Below are 22,757 nucleotides of genomic sequence, written 5' to 3' on the forward strand. Positions count from 1 at the left end.
ATTTGTTGGGCATGAAAATATGTAGAATGAAAGAGATCCCTCAATAAGTGACGGCATGCCATCAACGTTATTTTAGCAATTTATTAAGTGAAAATAAGAGATCCATGTCTCAAAGAAATTCAGAAAAGGAAACAACCACCAGAACTGAAGAATACATAATGTTTGCAATCTTCAAAAACAACAAAATTCACAATTCACGAATTACATTTTATCGGAATAACAAAACAAAAACTCAAAAGCTCTGTAGGATTGACAAATTCTATGAAGAATAGAAACAATGACGGAACAAGTTACATCTAATAGATTCATGTTCCAGTAGTATTGATTCAATTGTTCAACTGTGCCCTGTCTCAGACCTGTAACTAACAAGCTTCAAATCAGTAACTTAATAAGGTAGTTGAAAGTTTTAAGAAGAAAGGTACTGCCAAATAAAAATATGGATTTTGAACAACTGCATAAAGCTATCGAGCCAAGCAACTCAAAAAGTAAACTTCTATAGAAACCAAAACGGTGGATCAAAGTGGGATTAGTTTTCACTAACAAGAAAATTTAACTTTGGTGCTGGAGATTGTGATAGTGCAAGTAATGACTTCAATATCTTATGATTTTTCAATTAAATTAAAAAAACTTTAGATGAAATTCATATTTCAGAGAAATCATGAAGCTATTTAGAAGTCATAAATGTTATTTCCATTCGAGTTACAAAAGCACTTCGTAAGTTTAATAAAAACAGTTAAAAGTAAAATTAAGAAAAAAAAACTACCAAAACCAGCAACTCTATAAGCTGTTTCAAAAGAGAAGCATAATAATAGATACCATTTGAAGATGGCCATGCTTAACCGTAATGAAGAATCAAACCAGAAAAAAATGTGCATATCAAGAATCAAGCAAGGAAAAAATGTGCACATCAACTTAAAATAATCCTCCATTGCCTCTGTTCAATTATATACCTGCACTCTTCGGTCCAAGGACATTAAGTTCTCTCTTCTATATGAACAATAGTGCATATTGCTTTCTAGTCCTTTCCGAACGCAAAAAAAACATATTTTTCTCTTTTCCATCCAACTTGATTACTTAACAGTAACTCTATAACGCAACACCAAACAGAAAATGAGGTGAAATTTACAGATGTTATGTCATTGCTGTCAACCCAATGATAAGAGCTTTTATAAGGCAGTATTATGTTTGACTTATTGATCCATCAGTAATCAAATCGAATAAGATGGAAATTCTGAAACATAACAAAACAACACGTCAATGTCAAGCGAGTGAATAGTGCATGATCTCTCATTTGGAAATGCTGAATCAGACAGATGATTACTTAGAGGTTTAATCGGAACAACAAGAATCAAGAAATGGTGTCTACTCACTTTGACCACGTAAATGTCCATTACATTTAAAAATACTAACTGAATTAGAAGCACTAAAAATAATCAAAAAATTCTAGAATACTCAAGAAAAAAGTTAAAATAATATTGATGCATACCCTATACTGCATCACAAACCATCAAAAGTTGAATAAAGCATGTATCATCAGTGTCTCTTACTCTAAATGATACATACTTCAATAGACAGAAAACTTGTATAAATATAAAAAAAAGGTTATTTGTTTCTAAAAGAAAGAAAAGAAACACAGTGAGAGGAGGTATCAGAGAGACACAGAACGTGTTAAAACAAAATTTAGGTGCCAGCCTTTCTAGCAAACAACGTACAACTAATAGCACAATCCAATCAAATTACTAGAATCCAAGCAATAAGCTTTGTTCTTAAGGCATGACCAAGTGAACTTCCATGCAAACTAAATAGTGATCAATATATAGGATAAATCCTAAAAATCAATTGGAAATCAGAACTGCAATAAAATCACAACTAGTAAATGGATGGAAATGGGAAATGAAAATTAAGAGTAATTGTTATCCACTTGCCCATTGTTAATGACAATATTTGGGACATTCAAGAATCAGGTTTGTGAGATTGACGGCTCCCAAAATATTCTTGTGGGATCCGGAGTAATAAGCAATGAGTTCGAATTATTTCACATGCATGACTTGGGTGATTATCACCTCCCCCACTTGTATTGGTGAGCTACTTGGAACTGGTGTAGCCTCCAATGAAAGCATTTTTGATGCCGTCGCTGGGATCTCCGAAAACCTGTAGGAAAAGAATCGCAAGCCAAGCAATAGAACAGGGAAACGGAGCGATGTGCTCCAGGGAAATTTGTATATTGATAAAAGGATTAACAATTCACTGAGCTCACCCAGCCCTTCTCTTCTCCTATAAGTATAATTCTATATTTTCTAAATAACTTGAAAATGCTATAAAAGAGCAATATATCATAAAGCCAACTAATGAAGCAGAGAGGTGAAAAGGTAAAAACGATAGTGGAGCGTATCTGGCCGTTATTCCTGGATGTGTTGTGTCGCAGGCACAACATAGTGCATCAATTTTGATCCAAATAAGCCTATCTAGCCATTAGGGCTATAAAAAAACCACATTATTCATGTTTGATCGTGTTTGACTCGATCATAAACTCAAGTTTGACTAGTTGTTATAAGCTTGTATATTTAACGAGCAAAACACAAACAAAGCCTTACTCAAACGTGTTCAGCTAGATAATAGCTTGATTTTGTTTATCCATACATAAAATATGCACATAAGTTTTGTATACATATATGCTCACACGTTTTTATGTGTGTGTATATGTATAAATTGTGCATATTTATATTCATAAATTTATATTTGGAGGGATATATGAATATGCACATGGTGACATGATATTTTATATTTATATATGATTTTCAACTAGATTTTATGTTTACGAATACCACATGGTTGGCTCAATAAGTTAAAAACCAAACATAATTAGAAAAATTTTGCTCGTTTGCTTGACAAGCTGAGCCAAACATTTACTTGAGCTTACTCGAGCTTGACTCGTTTACACCCCTATTTGATCTTAGCATCTCACCTCAATAGGATCAAGCTGCATAGTGGATGAATATTTGAGCATTATTTGTGTTGTGAATCATATCGAAGAATGGTTATCCTTCCATCTTTCTTGTTACTACTTCCCATTGGAGGAATTGTGTTTAAATTGATCGTTGAGACCATTCTTTCTCAACAAAAATCAATTGTTGATGTGCAAAATCATTTCTCCATGATTCTCCCCAAGATTTAAATTGTGCAGCGAGAATTGAAGCATTGTCTTTTTGAGAGATAAAGTGTAAGCGTCAAGGTGTTTTGATGCATAACCTAAAAATTAAACTATAAAATTAATTAAAAAAAGCATTTAAGAGTTATCCACCGTAGGACTCTATAATAAGTAATATTATAAAAATTTGAGTTCAATTTCCTCCAAATAAAACATTGGAAACTAATCCAAAAGTGTCAAAAAATCATCATAAAAAGTAAGCACTCAATAATAAGAAAGAATTATAAGATAAATAAATAAATATAAACCAAAGTTTTACAATAAACTAAGTATTACTTAAGACTCAAAATTCTAAAATCTCTCCCACTTTCATCATGTAGATAGTCTTCATTAAAATCAACATTGTAATCGATTATTTTCTAGCATCCCTCATTCTAATTTGTATCATCTTCCAAATCGTCTTTATCATCTTCAATCTCAATCAACATCCCCTTCTCTAATCAATAAAATCTAATAAGAATATTATTTAAAATAATAACTATGTTCATCTTTCATAATTTCTTACATAAATATTACATTAATTTTTGCTATTGATTTTTGTCAGACTTTTATTTTATATGTTCCTTCCTCCATTAAAATAGTCAACATTATGATCTTCATCTTATAATTGTGATGATGAAACTCTGTTTTTATCCTTCACAAACAATTTGTAACTTAAGGGCACATCATTACCTGCCAAGGACTCTGCATTATCCTCCAAAACTTTAATTCAAATCCTGAAATAAAGGTGTATACATCATTATTTGTGCCTTGAGGTGAGCTTTATTGCTTAATTCAAATAATTCTGACATACATCTCTTTCTTCCAATGCGAGGCATAAGTTTCAAGGTGTTGTGCATGCACCTCACCCTTGGATAGACCCCAAAATTGCATAAATTTAAACAATAGTTCTTGCATAGTAGATGTAAATCGTTATCACTATCACCTTCTATGTTATTGGATGGATGTAGAAAAATAAGATCCATTTATAAGTGGAACTCTTTCTGTACATGCTTCAAATGAGAATGACAGTGCACTATTATTTTCTCACTACATGCCCTGGCAAAATGTCAGGGCCCAACCCAATCTAACCCACAGGCAAAATAAGTTATATCGTCTTCGATGGTAACAGACCAAGCACAAGATATAATTTGAAGAAATCTTTCGGATTTCTTTAATTCTTAGTAGACAACAAAGCTATTAATTAACTGCCAATAAACAAAAAATACTCATCCACTATTTCTCCTTTCATTCATCTTCAAAATGTAATGACAATAAAATCTCTGCAATACAGTACATGACTACAGATAAAGACAAAACAAAATGGAAAATAGCCATGAGTGTATGAAACAAAAAATCAGAGAAAAATACCTTACATACTCATATTATCATATTCTATAATCTCAACTACTCTACTAGAACCTTACCTTTGCCTTAACTTGAAACATAATGCAGATTAAGTGTGAACCAACACAGCTCAACAATCACACCCAACGATTTAAATTTTTAACAATTAGCCCAACAAATATGTAAACTGAACAAAAAAATAATTATGAATAAGTTATTCTACTAAACAGAAGTTAATATATTTTCCTCAGGCCCTTATATCTCCCAACAAAATAGATATTAGAATTTAAACCATTATAGCTCCATATGCTAGCAAAAGATGTGACAAAGGGAAAAGTGGCTAGTGATATTAAGAATATTGCAAAAGATGTCCTTGGAGTATCAAAGGGAAAAGCTCCTAATAATAAAAATAGTTGGTGGTGGAATCCTAATGTGCAAGAAAAAATTAAAAATAAGAAGCTTTGTTATAAAAATTGGTTTAATTTTAAAAATTCTGATAATTGGGAAATATATAAAGTGGCTCGTAAGGATGCTAAGAAAGCAATATGCGATGCAAAGGCATTAGCTTTTAGTGATTTATATAATAGATTAGATACTAAAGAGGGAGAAAGATATATGTATAAGTTAGCCAAACAAAGCACCATAAAGCATTGCAGACCTCACTATCATTTTTTATAATTTTCCCTTAAGTTTGAGGGGTACATTTCTATCACATAACAAGCCCGATGCATTCCGCCACTTCAACCATCCAACTTGAATTCTGCTGATAATATCCCCATCTATTTCACCATCACTCATAACAAGCCCGATGCATTAAGTGGAAATTGATATTTATAAAAATTTGATCTAGCACCCAGACAACAACGCCGCTGTGCCGACACTACTCATAATAAAATGCCATAAACCCAAGAGCTAAGTGTCGCATTGCTCCCAAGGAAAAATAACAAATTCAAATCCATGCACACAAAATTCCATGGGAACCCTTTAGAACAAATTACATGCACACTGCATCATTCAAAACACATACAAAATATGTCAAGAACTGATGATATGCATATGAATTCATGTAACTTACCATAATGGGATAGATGGGTCCAAATTCTATAGCAATGGGTATGACACAAAATCTATACTATTATTATAAAAGGGGTTTGAATTTCCACCAATAATGACCTTTCATTTTATTTTTCCAAATATTCTCCTGTCCATTAATTATATTATGAATAATTAATAAATTTAAAAATATCTTAAACGGACAATTTTAGATTAAGACATTCATTAGTTTAAATGACTATTAATGTGCTCAACTACTCACGCAAGTTCTTACCCTCCACGGTTATTCATATGCTTCTCCACCGGTTCGACAAGAAACTCTTCTTCTTCGCGTCGTTTGGGTTCTAAACACTCCTCCGTTTTGACTCTTCATAATCGGGTTCTTCTTACAACAATGGCACCTCTCCTGCTCTCCACCATCTAAAGATTCACATCATTTGGGTCCTTTCGATTATAACCATACGTCATAAATTACTGCTCTTTGTCTTCATTTAGTTCATTCATTATCCTTCATTTCGCATCTTATCGATGATTACAATGTTCACTACTACCCTTTGTATAAGAAAGCAGCTTGTGATTCTGCTGTTAAGCAATCTTGGTCGTTTTTTTTATCCGCACCGTCTAATTTCGAACCTCTTTGAATACCGCTCAGATATTAAACGGGTTTACTTTTCATCTTCTCTATTTCTTCATTTTGTTCGACTTCTATTTTTTCGTCATCTCACTACGAATAGGTTTGCTTTTCGTCTTCTCCATTTCCTCATTGTTGTTCAACTTTGTTACAGCTCGGGCTTCGCGTGAAAATTCCACTCGGCTATCTATTAAACAGGTTTTCTTTTCCTATTCTCCATTTCTTCGATTTTGTTTGACTTCTTCGTATGCTTTGCACACTACGAACGAGTTTGCTTTTCCTCTTCTCCATTTCTTCGTTGTTGTTCGACTTTATTGTTGCTCGAGCTTCATGTGAAGAAAAGTCACTAAAATGAGTTCTATTCTGCTTTGCTCGCTACGAAGGTAAACGGGTTTGCTTTTCTTCTTTTTTGTTTGTTTGTTGTTATTCGAATTCCTTGATGCTCGGGCTTCGCATGAAGAAGAGTCGCTAAAAGGAGCTGTAATCCAAGTCATTTGATGTCTTTTCCATTATTTTGCTTCTTTAGCGATGTGACGGACCTTCTGGTTCACCAATGAAGATTATGTTTTTTCTTATTTCTACAGCCTCTTTGTCAAACAAGAATGGAGTTATCCTTAATAGGACTCCAAAAAGCTGGGAAAACATCACTTAGTGTCATCCGTATTCAATTATTTTTTAGTCATTTGTAATTTTAAATTTTGCTCTTGAATAATGTTTTGTCCTATCCTATTCGTTTCTCCTTTTGCAGATTTTGGATACCGTCAAGACATGATTCCTACGGTGAGTGGATTATATATATACAGACACATCATTATTGATAATCCTTCCTGTTTTAATGAACCTATCTTTTTCATTATCAAGTTAAATATATTTTTGTTTGACGTTGAATGTAGGATTTAAAATGAGAAAGTTTATCAAAGAAAAAGTACTATAAAGTTATGCGATTTTGGTGAAAAAGCAACGGTTTTATTCATAATCACGTGCATTTATGCAATCTACTTCATCTTATTTAATTAGTGTTATTTTACCGACATTTCCATAATAATTTCTAAATTTATCCTTCTTAATTCAAAAATCAACCATTTTAACGCGCTTATTTCTACCTCACTTAATTTGGTTTACTCAATATGCTTCTCATTACAGTCCATGCCGCTTGCAAAGAGAAAGCAATTCCATTTGGCGCTCCCAATATTTTTAGCAAATATGAACTCGCAAATATGCTTCTTTCTCCATGGTCGTACGTGCTTTCCTTTTTCATATATCTCAAATTAGTGATATAGGTTGCTAAATTGTGCATTTATTCCCAAGTCTTCCATATTTTATTGGCTTGATTTCAATTTACAAAAACTTTTATTCATAATAATTCAACTTGTAAATAATTTATTCTGATTATAATTACTTTCTTTTATATTTAGTTGTGTTTTTTATTTTGTTCATGTTGCCGCTTATCATGCTTTCAAGCTTCATTTTTTAAGGTATTCCCTCCTAGAATCCTATAACCATAGATTAATATACTATTTGTTATGAAGGAAATAGAAGAGATGATACGTTAAGAGGGTTTTTGACATCAACCTTTTTTTTCTTTAAAATATGTTTGTTTAATGTGCTATTATTTTATTATTATTATAAAAAATAAATCAAATTCTTTTTACAAATATTCAAAATAATATTTAGTTCTTATTTGAACAATTAATTTTGAAGGATTAATTTTGCAAAATCTTAGTTTTATCTCCAACTATGATGTCAAAGTACATTGCTTGATTTTTTTTTCCATATATATGCATATGTTTCAAACAAGCAAGCAAGTTTCCATCTTTTTTGCATCCATTTTCAATTGGCAAGAAGTTGGCATACCTGCAATTTGCCTTATCTCTAACAAAGAAAATTGATTAAGGCATGTAATATTGTTTAATCTTTTGTATTAGGTTTATTATTATATATGTTATCGTAGTTTCCAATTTTTACCCTTACTAGAGGGACTAGTTGTTTGTGACCGTTAGGGGCACTTTTGTCTTTTGGATTTTCTATTTGTAACTTGGCTATTTATAACCCCTCCTCTTTGGAGAGGGTAATGATGAATATTATGAAAAATTTCTGCACTTGTGTTTTGGTGAGTTTGAGAGCTCTTGTAAGAGTTTGAAGTCCCTAGGTAAAGACGACATACTACCCACCAACCGCAGGAAGCGTCAAAGTTCGTGGTCCACCTCCTCCACCAATTTCCTCCCATTTCTTCTCCACAAACCGCCAGCCCCCTCTTTTCCTCCTAACCGTCGGCCTCCACCCTCCTCCCTCCTAGCCGCCAGCCCAAAGCCCCTACATCCTCCTAGCCGTCGGCCACAAAGGTCCTTCCCCTTCCCAAAGTTGCCGGCCCAAATCTCAAATCCTAATCCTAGCCCTAGCTGCCGGCCCTAACCCTAATCCTCTCCTAGCCGTCGGCCACACCTTTCCCTTTGCCCCCAAATTTCAAATCCTTAATTGTCACTTTCCGTAATTAGCGCATCTTAAATTAGGAAGGTTTTCAAATAAGATTTTAATCTATTTAAAATATGAAATCCCTTTCCTAATTAAGAGGAACTATTTTTGGAAACTTTTCTAATAAAATCTATTTGAAATAATATATCAAATTGGAGAGATATTTGACTTGAATCTCTTTCCTAACTTAAGTTGCTTGAATTGGCAAGCAATCAAAGCTCCCTAAATCCACCCCTCCTGTCATAGCCGCTGGCCCCTCCCTCCTTTCCCCCTTTATTTGGGAATTTGAATTTCAAAATTTTCCAATTACCTCTACCATTAAATCTGAAATTAAAATTCAGATTTTTGAGCAACTTCCCTTCCTTAAATAACTTCTCAAATCTGGAAATAGAATTCCCTGCCCTCTTCCATATGGCCAACTGATGCAAGCAAAAACTTGGAAAAAAACTCCAAATTTTTGCAAACAAAAACACACGCTTCCTAGGATAAATAAAATACACAAAATTCTCAAAAATACGACAAACTACAACTTTTGATAAGATAAAAGACTTACAAATTTTGACACAAACACAAACATAAAAATACACCTAAAGTTGCTTTCTTGGATTGAGAAGAAGGATACAAGTGGCGTCGGTCTAGCAGAGAGAAGAAAAGGGTTAGAAGACCAAGACGAAGAAAGGGCAAGCTCGCAAGCTTTCCTAGAGGAAGACGAAGAGAAGTGGAACAAGCTCTCAAGCTTTTCCAAGAAAGAAGAAAAACCCCTCACGTTTTTGGCTCCAAAAATCACATTCTATCATCTACTTTTTATTTGCCAATACATCCAATATATATAAGGAAAACGGGGCAGCCAAACAGCCACCAAAACCTCCCATTAAACCAATCAGGTAAGGGGACGAGGAAGGACAATAGTCAACACAAAACAACAACCAAAGAGACTTCACAGAACTCGAGTAGAAGCAGCCACGGGAAGACAGCCAAGGAAGAATCCGAGCAGGCAACACAGGAACCAGGAAGAGCAAGTTACGGGAAAGCAGCCAGGGGGAAAACCGAAAAGGCAACCAGCACCCAACATCAAGACACGGGGGACAACACAAGGAAAAAATCGAGAAGACACAAGAAGGGGAAGAGGACAAGGTTCCAAACTTTTACAAGTGCAATAACTCCTCTTATTAATGAGCTAATATTAGTTCAAGCATTAATGAGCTAGAACCAAGTAGTTCCCAAGAATTTAGCTCAAAAGCAAAGCAGCCAAGGCCCAACCCGAGAGCAGCCAAGGTCCAACCTGAGAGACAACAAGCAGCCCAAAGCTTGCCTACATCAGCTACCTAGCTCTTGCTATGAAAACAATAAGTTGGTGGTGGCAAGGCGATGGAAAGAGGATCTAATGAGTAGCAATGTCAAAAATTATAACCATGTTGAAATTATATGTTTCATTTTATTTATGACTTTCATTAGATTTTGTTAGATTTGGACTTCTTAGGTCTTGTTTGATCCCTTTGAATCCACTGCTTAAAAAGATGTGAGTTACTATTAAGTTTCTTATCATATTTTTCCTTTATTGGTAATAACATGGCAAGTATAATCTTCTTTTATAAGGCTCAAACAAGGTCTAAGTGACCTAATAATATTGCTAGGGATTTGAGAGCTTATAATGGATCCCCCTGGCTTCTTTGTTGAATGCAAGAGATGTTAAGGGGCCCAATGATCCTTTAGCGCATAGGCTTGGGGCAAGATTATGAGAGACTATAGTAGCTACCTTATAGGCTCGTAGGCCTACGAGTGGATTGATGGATCAAGGATGGATTGAACCTTGGGCACTTAGGGTAGGGGTGTTGCCCCATCTTTCCAAAGAAGAGGAGTTAAGAAAAGCAGGAATATCTTCTCTAGGAGCCTAATAAGATCACAAAACTCAAAGGTCTAATCCTTTGAGAGGAGGGTTGGGAGTAAATAAATAGCAAATAAAAACTTCTAGGTTAGGTTGATAAGGCCAATTTGATTGGAAGGTGCTGGCTCCAAATTGCTGGAGCAAGTTTAATTTGAAATGGAAGGGGAGAACTAGTCGATATATGTCGAATTGGATCTAGTTAGGCATTAAACCATGTTAAGTTATAAATGTTAACTTCTTGGGCTATGTGAGCGCCTAATTAGCAAAATACTTAAGTTTATTTTGGGAGTTGGGAGACTTTAGGTTGCAGTTATGGCTCAGTCTGATCCAAGCTATTTGAGCTTGATTATCGTTCGATCAATCCCATTATTGGTTAGGGTGGATCTAATTGAGGTTGTGCTTAGCCCAATTTAGGTCGAGTATATTACTAAGGGGCAAGCTCACTTAGTTTAGCATATGCTAGGATTTATAAGTAAGCTTATTGCACCACAATAGTATATTAGGGTCCATTTAGAGATTACAACTGCAATTATTTTTTACCCAAGTAACCTAAAATGAATTAATTATGTCGGTTAACTAATATTGTCTTGGTCAACTATACTAAGTCGATTGATGTCGGGCAAGTGTGAACCCATAGGAATTAACCTAGATGGGCCCTAGGAAACATCAGCGCACATTGGTGCTGAGCTAAGTCTTGGAGCCTAGGAGTTTTGACTTGGTCAGTTGGATCTTGATCAAGGTTTGACCTAAATGAACATGGGTTAGGTTCGACCACGATTAGCCTAAGTCAATTAGATTCTATTTGGATTACAACTTCGCATAGTGGAGGTTAGCCTTCAACCTATAATCAGGACAAAGAGCTTGAGTGAGATCCTCCATGAGTGTTTACCAAGTCAACTCAAAGTGGATCCATGTGTTTCAAGTATAGTCTTCTAACTCTATTGACCATAGGTGGGCATTAGTAGATGGGGATGCACACTGATGCAAATTGGTTTGAGCTTAGGGTTTTATGGGCTTTGATTCTATTCAATAGACCTTAGTCAAAGTTTGATATGCTAAGCCTTGACCATATGAAATAATGGTTGGCTAGAGTATATGGGTTGATTTTACATCTATTTGTTTAATTAAAGCTAAATGGCTCAATAATGATCAATTTGTTCTATATTTGATTAGGATCTATCATGGTGATCATGATTTGTCTTGATTGAGATGGGTGATATGCCAATTAAGCCTACAAGGGCGTCCAAGGGTATATTATATCATATAATACAGGATGATATAAAAATGTATGCGAAAATATCGAAGTCGTGGTCCCCCCTTCTTGTCCCTTTAGTTATCTATAGGCAGTCAAGTATAATTATTGGTCCAATTGAATATGGCCTAGTCACATTAAGTTTGCTCTGATAAAAACTTGAATAGGCCAAGTGGGGCCAGAGGAGGGCCCTATTGGGGTTTGGGTCCATCAAAGTTTTGTTTAGTTACCAGAGATTGTTTGAGCGAATATATTATCGGGCACATTGATTAGTACTCAGTGTGGTTAGGTATGTGGATTAGTTTGGTCTATTAGGTTGTACTTGGGCCCACTCACATTTGGTGGAATTGTCTAGAATCATCTAGGGCCTATATGAGTTTCTTAGGGCATATAGTTGGTCACCTAAGGTCAAAGGGCCATTTAGGGATTTAATTGTCAATTATGGGACCACATGGGGTTTACCAGCACAGGGCTAGGTCATTAAATAGCTTCCCACTTGTTTGGGATTACTAGGCCAATCATGAACATCATAAGACCCCAACAACATAGTTGGGACAAGCCACAAATCAAGCAGGGTCACAGTCCTTCAACAATTTCATCTATTAAGATATAGTAAAGGATAACCCATTCAACTTTGTTGATAGAAGCAAAATCCCATAATCTGACCGGATTAATTGTCTTTGTTTTAGCTTCATTCTTGATAAAGCATTCGTATGAGCAAGCTGATACTTGCTTGACGAGTGGAAGAGCCAATTGGCTCATTCAATAGTAAAAAAGAATGATCTAGAGTTACAAAGGAAGAGCATGACAATAAGAGGGAACAAACAGATAAAGGGGAAGATAACATTGTGATGATTTGACATTTTGTAGGCCCTGAAGCTAAAGGATGAGCTTGAGGAGCATGACTGGAAGCAACACAAAAAGTTCATGAAGTGATGATGATGGATGAGATAATTAATGATAATAGGGAAAGGTTGGAGTAGGCAAAAAACAGGGAAAGTGAAAGATGAGAAGAGGACCATGTCACCTCCACTGCATGATAAGTAGGGCCATGAATTCACTCTCACAACACTTGAGGAGCACATGGCTTCCAACCCAATGGCTTGTGAAAGAGCAAGCATAGACTTAGAATTTAGCCTCTTAGCTCCATTTACAATCCTGGCCAAGTTACCTTTATAAAGAGGCATTTTGGGAGAATATAAGATTACTCATGATCCTCATCACACCACAACTTTTCTCCACTTGTGAAGTATATTTCTCCTCTATTAGGGCTAGCACTAAAAGAAGTAGGCTTAGATGTGCCAATGTCATTTGACCTGCAGTTATGTGATTAGTAAATGCCTTAATGATTCTTTAAGCACGTGAAATTGAAATCTCATTTGTCTTGGTAAAAATTTTTGTTTATTTTTATTTTGTAGAATGAACACGGTGAAAGTAACTCTTTGATTAACAAAATTACTTTGCTCACAAGCCGCTCCGCTTCACCCACTATGATAGTGTCATGATCAATAGTGTTGAATGCGTTTGAATCAGCCTAACTTGGACATGAAGGCATTATCTACCTCATTGGAGGAAGTATATAGAAGTGAAACTTGTGCTAGTGGATCAAGCTTGTGATCCCCTTCTGTGGAGACTAGTTTTATTGCACGTGCATTAGATGCTTATGAATATTTTTTTTAAATAGAAGAAAATAGCATAAAATTAGAAGCAAATGGATCATGAACTTTGAAGATGGATAAGAAAAAGAACTAAAAAATAGTAAATAAAATTGGAAGTATAAAATGCCCAATCTATTAAAACAATTTGAAACACAAATTAACACCCATGCTATAATAATATGAGTACAATTTCATTTATACATTGCCAATTGTTTTAGCATGTTATAATCGTGATTGTTATTCTTTGCTGACTTCTTTTCTAATTATAGAATAATTTAATTTCAACACAAATTCATGAATTCATGTCCCGATTCTTGAACTCTATTTATATTTGGACACTTTAGTATATTTTTGTTTTTATAGCACATGAAAAGATATATATAAACAAATAAAGATAACTTATTAATTACAAACAACAAATCAACTAAAAATCAATCGTTAAAATAAAAGTAATAGGTTTTCAACATTAACTTTTTCCAACAATAGCTTTGAGTGTGCAACTAAAAGATGATTAATAATCTTCATCATGTTCATTCTATTAACATAACTCTTAGATGTGTCAATTAATAGAAGGCTTTATCAGAGAATCAGCTTCAAGTGCACTTATAATTTTTGCATCATCACCCTTCAAACTTCTTAGCATACAAATGTGACAAGTAATGTATATTTAACAAGTAATAGACTTAAAATCAAAGTTCATATATACAATTAACATGGTGAAAAAAAATTCAATTTTCAACTATTAGCAACAAATTTTTGTTTCAAAATATAAGAATTGTATATTCAACTTACCATCATATTGTTCAGGATACAACAGCAACTTTCAAATGCTGTGTTAAAGAAAGCGAAGAGGATTCAAAAAATAAATATTACATTGGCACGAGGAGAGCACCATTCTACTCATCAAAGTTAAAGGTTGGAATCATCGTTAAATAGAAGGGAATCTTCAAAACAATGTCAGGAGATATCAAGATTTATGTTAGAAATTTTTAAGATGACAAAAGAATAATAGAAAAAATGAGAAGTATTGAATTTAAAATACAAAAGAAGAGCCCATAATTTCATCAATGAAGTTCCCAAAAAAGCCAATCAAATGAGATGAATATATTAAATTCTTAAAGCTGTATTGCATGCAGTCAGAAATATATAAACAATTAACCAAAATTATTGTACTGAACTAAGCTAACATGAAAAGAGGATACCTTCACATGAAGACGTTTAAAGTCTTCAAGGGAGACGGAGAGAGATAAAGACGACAAAGGAGATCTTCAAGGGAGATAAAGAGAGTTAGCAATGGCGAAGATGAAGAACTTCAAGACAAAACAATGAATAAAAAACAAAACATTTTCATACAAGCACGCGGATTGTATGTGCTTAATATGGAAGGTATGCGAATTATAATAAGATATGGGAATACGAAGAGTTGAGAAGCCAATGTATGGTTCAGTTTTAACTTTGACATAATAATAATAATAATAAAATCTTTGAAGAAGCCAATAACATCATATTGATCATACTTTTCACATTTATAATTCAAATGCTTAAATATATAGACTTAGAATTCATTAACCTTAAATAATCCAAATTATTGCATTCCAAAGTCTAAATTTATAATATCAAACATATAATCTATCAAGCAATCTCAGCCCTGGGCATTCAACCAAAAGCTGCCTCTTTGTAAAGCCACCGTTCCCAGTGAAAGATATGATGTAGGACTAAATGCGTATGTTGATGTTTTGTATTTGAAATTATATGCCTTTTGAAAGAGCAAGAACAAGAGCAATTAGTCAACTTCTTTGATTTAACGATGATCGAAAACAATAAAGTAGTGATTTAGATCAAGCAATAGATAACAAAACCAAGATTTAGAACACAAAAATAATCAATCAGTTTAGATTTTACGTAATGTGGGGATTTCGACAGAAATCCCTAAATTAACATTCAAAATAGTCACTATGTAAAATCCCTCACTCAACTCTTTGATGATTGGTGAAAGCAGAGAAAGTTTACACATTTGTCAGGATTCGGAATTAAGTCACCACTGAATGGAAGGGTGTTGTTGGTCGATAGCAATGGCGAGGGAGAAGAGGATTCTCTCTACGTAGTCTTCAACGGATTTGTCATTCTCAAAGTCAATGTCGAAGAATGAAGACAGGAGGATGTCAATCAACCCTTGATCGTCGAAAAAAAACCGTGATCATGTTCTGGATCCTCCATACATGAGTGGACAACAGACTAGGAGTTGGGGGAACTTCTGGACAGCAAACAAAGTCTTTCCGGACAGCAAGACAACAAGGAAGCCTTGTTGAAATTTCTGGACAGCAGTGGGAAACCTTGGAGAGATGGTAATAGCATAAAATAGGAGGAGATTAGGAGTACTTGAAGTGTAGAGAGGAGGAGAAGGGGCCGATGATGTAGGCAACCTTTGGGCTGCTTGTTGCCTCTTAGTTTGGACCTTGGTTGCTCTCAGGTTAAGCCTTGGCTGCTTTGATTTTGAGCTAAATTCTGGGGAACTACTTGCTTCTAACTCATTAATGCTTGAACTAATGTTAGGTCATTAATAAGAGGAGTTATTGCACTTGAAAGAGTTTGGAACCTTGTCCTCTTCCCCTTCTTGTTCTCCTCGATTTTTTCCTTGTGTTGTCCCCGTGTCTTGATGCTGAGTGCTAGTTGCCTTTTCGATTTTTCCCCTGGCTGCTTTCCTGTAACTTGCTCTTCCCAGTTCCTGTGTTGCCTGCTCGGTTTCTTCCCTGACTGTCTTCCTGTGGTTGCTTCTACCCGGGTTCTGTGAAGTCTCTTTGGTTGTTGTTTTGTGTTGACTGTTGTCCTTCCTCTTCCCCTTACCTGATTGGTTTAATGGGAGGCTTCGGTGGCTGTTTGGCTGCCCCCTTTTCCTTATATATATTGGATGTATTGGCAAATAAAAAGTAGATGATAGAATGTGATTTTTGGAGCCAAGAACCTGAGGGGTTTTTCTTCTTTCTTCGAAAAGCTTGAAAGCTTGTTCCACTTCTCTTCGTCTTCCTCTAGGAAAGCTTGCGAGCTTTTCCTTTCTTCGTCTTGGTCCCCTTTCTTCTCTCTGCAAGATCGACGCCACTTGTATCATTCTTCTCAATCCAAGAAAGAAACTTTAGGTGTATTTTTATGTTTGCGCTTGTGTCAAAGTTTGTAAGTTTTTTACATTACAAAAAGTTGTAGTTTGTCGTATTTTTGAGAATTTGGTGTATTTTTTTTATCCTAGGAAGCGTGTGTTTTTGCTTGCAAAATTTTGGGATTTTTCCAAATTTTGCGTGTATCAATTTTGTATCAAAGCAAAAGATTTGTGAGTCTTCCTAGGTTGTTTCGTGTCTTTTCTTAAGTGTTTAGAAAAAAATATGAAAAATAAAAAAACAGCTAAGTAATCCAGTGGACAATCTTCCAGCATCAAAATGGATGCCTCATAATGCAGATTCTTCGGATCCTCTATAGTTTGAGCTTTTCAAAATTCAAAAGCTTGATGCGCCTCCCTTGCCTCGTCAAAAGAAAATTAAAGCAACCTCATCGGGAGATGAGTTCTTTCAACCTGAGGAGAATTAATGTAGGCAAGCTTTGGGCTACTTGTTGCCTCTCTGGTTGGACCTTGGCTGCTCAATCTCGGGTTGGGCCTTGGCTGCTTTGGTTTTGAGCTAAATTCTTGGGAACTACTTGGTTCTAGCTCATTAATGCTTGAACTAACGTTAGCTCATTAATAAGAGGAGTTATTGCACTTGAAAAAGTTTGGAACCTCGTCCTCTTCCCCTTCTTGTGTCTCCTCGATTTTTTCCTTGTGCTGTCCCCATGTCTTGATGTTGGGTGCTAGTTGCCTTTTCAGTTTCCCCCTGGCTGCTTTCCCGTGACTTGCTCTTCTCAGTTCCTGTGTTGCCTGCTCGGTTTCTTCCTTGGCTGTCTTCCCGTGGCTGCTTCTACCCAGGTTCTGTGAAGTCTCTTTGGTTGTTGTTTTGTGTTGACTGCTATCCTTCCTCTTCCCCTTACCTGATTAGTTTAATGGGAGGTTTTGGTGGCTGTTTGGTTGCCCCCTTTTCCTTATATATATTGGATGTATTGGCAAATAAAAAGTAGATGATAGAATGTGATTTTTGGAGCCAAAAACCTGAGGGGTTTTTCTTCTTTCTTGGAAAAGCTTGAGATTGTCCTTTCTTCGTCTTGGTCTTCTAACCACTTTCTTCTCTCCGCAAGATCGACGCCACTTGTATCCTTCTTCTCAATCCAAGAAAGCAACTTTGGGTGTATTTTTATGCTTGTGTTTGAGTCAAAGTTTGTAAGTCTTTTATCTTATAAAAAGTTGTAGTTTGTCATATTTTTGAGAAATTGGTGTATTTTATTTATCCTAGGAAGCGTGTGTTTTTGTTTGCAAAAATTTAGGATTTTTTCCAAATTTTTGTTTGCATCAGCAGCTTAAATCTGACAGCCTAAAGAGAGCTTCTCATATATGAGGGAGAAGTCGAGACAAATGAGCTACTAGGCATCTACAGTGAGGTTAAGAAGAGGGAAGTGTTACTCCCTGTGTCATTAGGGGTGTCAATATTTGACACGACCCAAAAACCCGACCCGGACCCGACCCGAAAAATTCGGGTTGGACTCGACCCGTTTGATAAACGGGTTGGGTTCGGGTTCTCAAATTCGACCCGTTTATCAAACGGGTCGGGTTCGGGTTAACCCGGCGGGTTGCCGGGTCAACCCGCAATCCCGTTTATTTTAAAAACCGATGGGTTGACCCGAATTGACACCCCTACCTGTGTGAAGTCCAATGAATGGAGAAGAGGCACGAAAGACAAGAAATAACAAGAGAGAAAACAATATGTTTTTGACAAGGGGCCTAAGGAACATCAATGACAATAATTTCTTCCAAGATTTAGGATGCCTTAAATATTTTCAAAAGTTGAATAATAGCTCACATTAAATGTGAAGAGAAAAGGAGAGAGAGAAAGAGAAATGATAGGTAAAATACATTTAAATTAAATGTATTAATTAATCATAATATATACGTGTGTGTAAACTCATATAATTTAAATATATATTAATTACATAACATTTAAACAACAACCAATTCAATTCCTCAAAATACATCAAATGAAACATGAATCGAAAGAGGTAAGTCCGCTCGAATCATCTTAAAGATTAGAACGCGATCTAACATTCCTTTTTGCAAGATGATGCCCCAATCAAAGAATTTTATGTTAGCAAATATTTTCAAATATGACAATTTTGTGCTCACGAAACCATATAGAAATCTTAACAAATTGTTGTTGCACTCATTACATGTGTCCCCAAACATTATGATGAACATAATACAACACACGAAATACAACTTCGAGCAAAATGAGATAATAGGATGACCACGAGTGACTAAACGTATCATCAAAAGCGGCCGTTCAAATAATGCATGAATCGGACTTGATTAATAGCTCTCAGTGCCAAGGATGATCACGATCGATGGAGAACTATCCTACAAAGCATATGGTTAGGTCCCAAGATAATTCATGCAAAAAATGAAGTCAACAAGCATTCAGGAGGTGAGTATTTCATAGAAGCACACCATTTGTGGAGCATAGACAAGCTGGAATAAGAAAGTGTACAAAAGGTCATTGAAGATCAAAAGTTCAAAGAATGCAACACCAGAGTGAAGGTGTGTAATAAAGATCAAGAGGATTGTAGGCAATGGCTCTGATACAATATTATGGGGCAGAGAATTATAAATGACTACATCCTTAGTTATCATTCATGTGCAAGCATATACAAGTTTATATATAAGCAAGAAAAGCTATTTTGGCCGGACTTAGTAGGGTTTGATCATCTATAAAGGACAATCAATTTGGCTCTCATAATGTTTCTAATTCTTGATGGCCTTCAAACATCACCATGAATCAATGCTAAAAGTTGGGATTATTTATAGGTTTGATTTAAATATGAAGTACGAGTGTATTAAGCAAATTGGCATACTTCATGATGAAAGTTCCTTGGAATTTTATTGATGAACAAGGAAGGAAATAACTTTTCTAGATACACAAAGTTTGGGTGACCAAGGTGATAGAGTCAAGAAAAGACTTCTTTATAATTGGAGTTGAAAAAGAGCATGAATTGTTGGTTAATTAGCTATATAGGGGAATATAACTTGCTATTTGAGCTGGTTGTTCATGAGAGAAATCATTTTGGCCACTTCAATAATTCATATAATTTGGTGTGGCAAGTGTTGGCCCCTTTTTTATTATGTGACTCTTAGTATCTTAATTAATTTTGGTTCCCTGCCTTCACTTGATGTATGCATATATGAGTTCACAAGTTGTTTTGTTGTTCACCTAATCAAATTAGGTTAATCTGATTATGATGAATCATCCAATATATCAACTATTAGCTTGACAAAGTGGTAGGCCAATCTAATCGAGGGAGAGCCTCTTGGATGAATTTCCTAGATATTAATGCCAAGGGTAGATATAGCATACTGGGAAAAATCTTAAAAAATAAGTGATAGGCCAAGGACGTAACGTAATGAGGTTCAAAGCCATTCAATTTGCTATGAAATTTGTGCTTCCATGCGATGATTAGCCAAACACAATCTCATAATGTTTAATGCAAATCCCAATGCAGATCGAAATGCTTTGGATTGCCAATAAACTTTTTTTACTCTGGCATATGGAAAGTTATTATTCAACCTGTTTCTCTGGTAAGATCAGCAAATATGATCCCCGTATTCTAAGGTGACTGTAGATAGCATCTTCCATAACATGTGAGAGCAAACATGGCACAAAAAGGCAATTAGAATACCCAACCTTCTCTCAATTCATGATTATGAGACTCCATCATAACTCCCTCAACTCAACTATAAATCAACTCACTCACACCACCATTTCTGCTTCCCTTAAGTTGGTCGGTATACCGATGTCCAGCCTCATGGTTGACTTGTATTTTTCAGGTACCTCCATCCCCCCCTTTACACAAAGCTCAACTATTGCCGGAGCCTGCCCGTAGAAATTTCGTAGCTCCCGTTGCAGCTCAAACATGTTCTCTGGAACATGCCATACATACCTCGGTGGAACAAGGTCATCAAGAACTGCTTTTTGCCATCCATGTTGTCCATTTCGTTGTTGGTGCTTATGAGCACCACAGTTCTGCGCCTTGTGGCCACTATAGCCAACGTGTACCTCAGGACAATATCCGCATACACGCACTGCATACTTCCTCATCAGCCTCTCTGCCCCCTGCCTCACCAACTCCCATGCCTCAAATGTCTCCATTGCAAGCAATGCTACTTCCTCAGACCCAACTGGCGAAGTTATCTCAGAGTCAGGGATCTCAACAAGGATTGACTTTCTAAACTTGGCATAGGGGTCAAGGTCATCTGGAAGATCATCTTCATTGGCATCAATGATGTCATTTTTCCCACGACGAATGACCGGCCTTCTCCGCCTCTTGGTGTGGAGATCAGGAAGGTCTACACCAGCTTGTATGCACAACTCTATAATAGCTGGGATGCGAGGGATGGAAAAACGCTCCTCATGGGATATACGCCTTCCAAGACGATCAAATAGATGGTAGGCTTCAATAGGGACGAACACATCATCAACATTTGCCTTTGTCCATTCATGAAGACCTCGGCGGGTTTCAGCTCGGAGACCTCGGCATGAGCGAAATGGGTGCCCATTTGGTCCAACATGGATTTCATTGCAATGCCTACAAGAAAATGCTGTCATCAATGAAACTTTAAAAAGAATATTCTAAAAAAAAAAAAAAAGATTAAGAGCTGATGGTTACTTGCAAGCAAGAACCGGTACCACTTTCATGAGCTTCTTCAAATTGTTTATTAGTTTTACCCTTGCATTGAGCACTTCATATGCGACAGGAACTAGGCTTTTGACCAGCATACCATTCCTTGGAGGAGGGGTTGGAGTCTTAGGCTTTCCCTTTAATTTCTTTATCCTCTCCCTTGCAGCTCGCCTCAGCTCAACTATGGGTATTGGAAAAGGCTTCTTCTCCTTCTTCGAGTAAAAAGGTGGCAGATCAGCATTCTGGGGATGATCATTTCTGATACCAATTTTTCTTGATTGGCATTTAAAATCATGAATCCATGTTGAGACTCCAACTTTCAAGGAAAACTTTAATTGATTACCATCATGCTGCAATTAAGAAAGAGGGTAAAAGTGAAATACAGCTTCCACATTCTTCTATGCTCTTCTACTTTGTCCAACTTGCAATAGAAAACAACAGAAATGAGAGGCTTGTCAAAAACCACCAAAAGAAACACCGTGGTCTCAAAAAAATTCAATAAAGGCATACATGCGTGACAAAATGAAATAAAATTAGGTGAACTGGCAAACTTAGTTGGTAAAAAATTGGAAGTTGTTTCCAGGAATCAAATTCGAAAAAAAAAAAAAAATCAGGCACAGAAACGTAAGAACACACATGGCCAATTTGATTTCCAGCCAAAGTGCGCCTGATCCATATAAAAGGCTTCAAAGCTAAATACGTCTGAGTTATTCACACAATTTTTTTTCAGTTTTCTGGATAATTTAACATATTATTACCTTGAGCAAAGATCTTTGATGCTCTTCATCAAGAAAGTGATTATGCCAATGATTTGTACATGAAGTCCCAGTATAATGTAATTATTAAATTTAATTTTCCAATGACAAAACCTATTCAATTGATCTGCTTTGGATGACCGACTTCTACGAAATTGCAATCAGAATGTTAAAAAAACAGCACTTGATTAGCCATCCTACCTTCTATCGCCTAATCAAATCCCTAAATTTATAACCAAAGGAAATGTGCCAAATAGTAATCGAACCCAAATGCTTAGCCAACTATTTAAGATTCCATTGAATGCCTTTGGTTGGGGTTTTAGCAAACTATCAGTAAAAAAGTTTCAAGTCAAGTCGGCAATTCCTTACAATCAAATAAAAGATGATACCTTCACAAAAATCACGTCTTTCAAGTAAAAATCTGATCATTATGAGCTTATTCTAATACTTTAACCATCCAGAATTAGACTTGAAAATTACGACAAAGGAAAGCATCAAGAAAAGTAACATACCAGAGAATAAGCGCTCGATGACAAGAACGGGAAAGAGGGCTTCCTCAAAAAGTCCCATTCACGAGCAAATGAAACCCTAACGGAAACAAAATTGGGAGTGGAGGTTCTAGATTCCACCCTCAACGACGTGAAAGAGGCCGCACCGGAAGCGCACTGAAGACAATCCATGCCCTGCCCAGCTTTGGCTGCTAATTTTTTTGTTTTT

The 22,757-nt window shown here is 35.9% G+C and overlaps 1 protein-coding gene across 3 annotated transcripts; it reads right to left on the reverse strand.

Annotated features, from left to right (window-relative positions):
- Positions 1-118: 118 nt before the first annotated feature.
- LOC110113973 (APO protein 2, chloroplastic-like) lies at positions 119-22,757 on the reverse strand. Of its 3 annotated transcripts, XR_003699663.1 has the most exons (5): positions 22,553-22,757; positions 21,274-21,635; positions 20,292-21,192; positions 14,278-14,441; positions 119-356 (listed from the first exon to the last, which is right to left on the reverse strand). XR_003699663.1 is itself a non-coding variant. In XM_020846702.2 (3 exons), the coding sequence occupies exons 1-3, from the start codon at positions 22,718-22,720 to the stop codon at positions 20,358-20,360; spliced, it is 1,365 nt and encodes a 454-aa protein (XP_020702361.1). In that variant the 5' UTR covers positions 22,721-22,757; the 3' UTR covers positions 20,128-20,357. The 3 variants fall into 3 exon arrangements, 1 of the variants encoding a protein (XP_020702361.1); XR_003699664.1 differs by lacking the exon at positions 14,278-14,441; XM_020846702.2 differs by lacking the exons at positions 119-356; positions 14,278-14,441 and having other exon boundaries at positions 20,128-21,192.

Source organism: Dendrobium catenatum, unplaced genomic scaffold (assembly GCF_001605985.2).
Source record: "Dendrobium catenatum unplaced genomic scaffold, ASM160598v2 original_scaffold_117933, whole genome shotgun sequence".
NCBI classification, from domain to species: Eukaryota; Viridiplantae; Streptophyta; class Magnoliopsida; order Asparagales; family Orchidaceae; genus Dendrobium; species Dendrobium catenatum.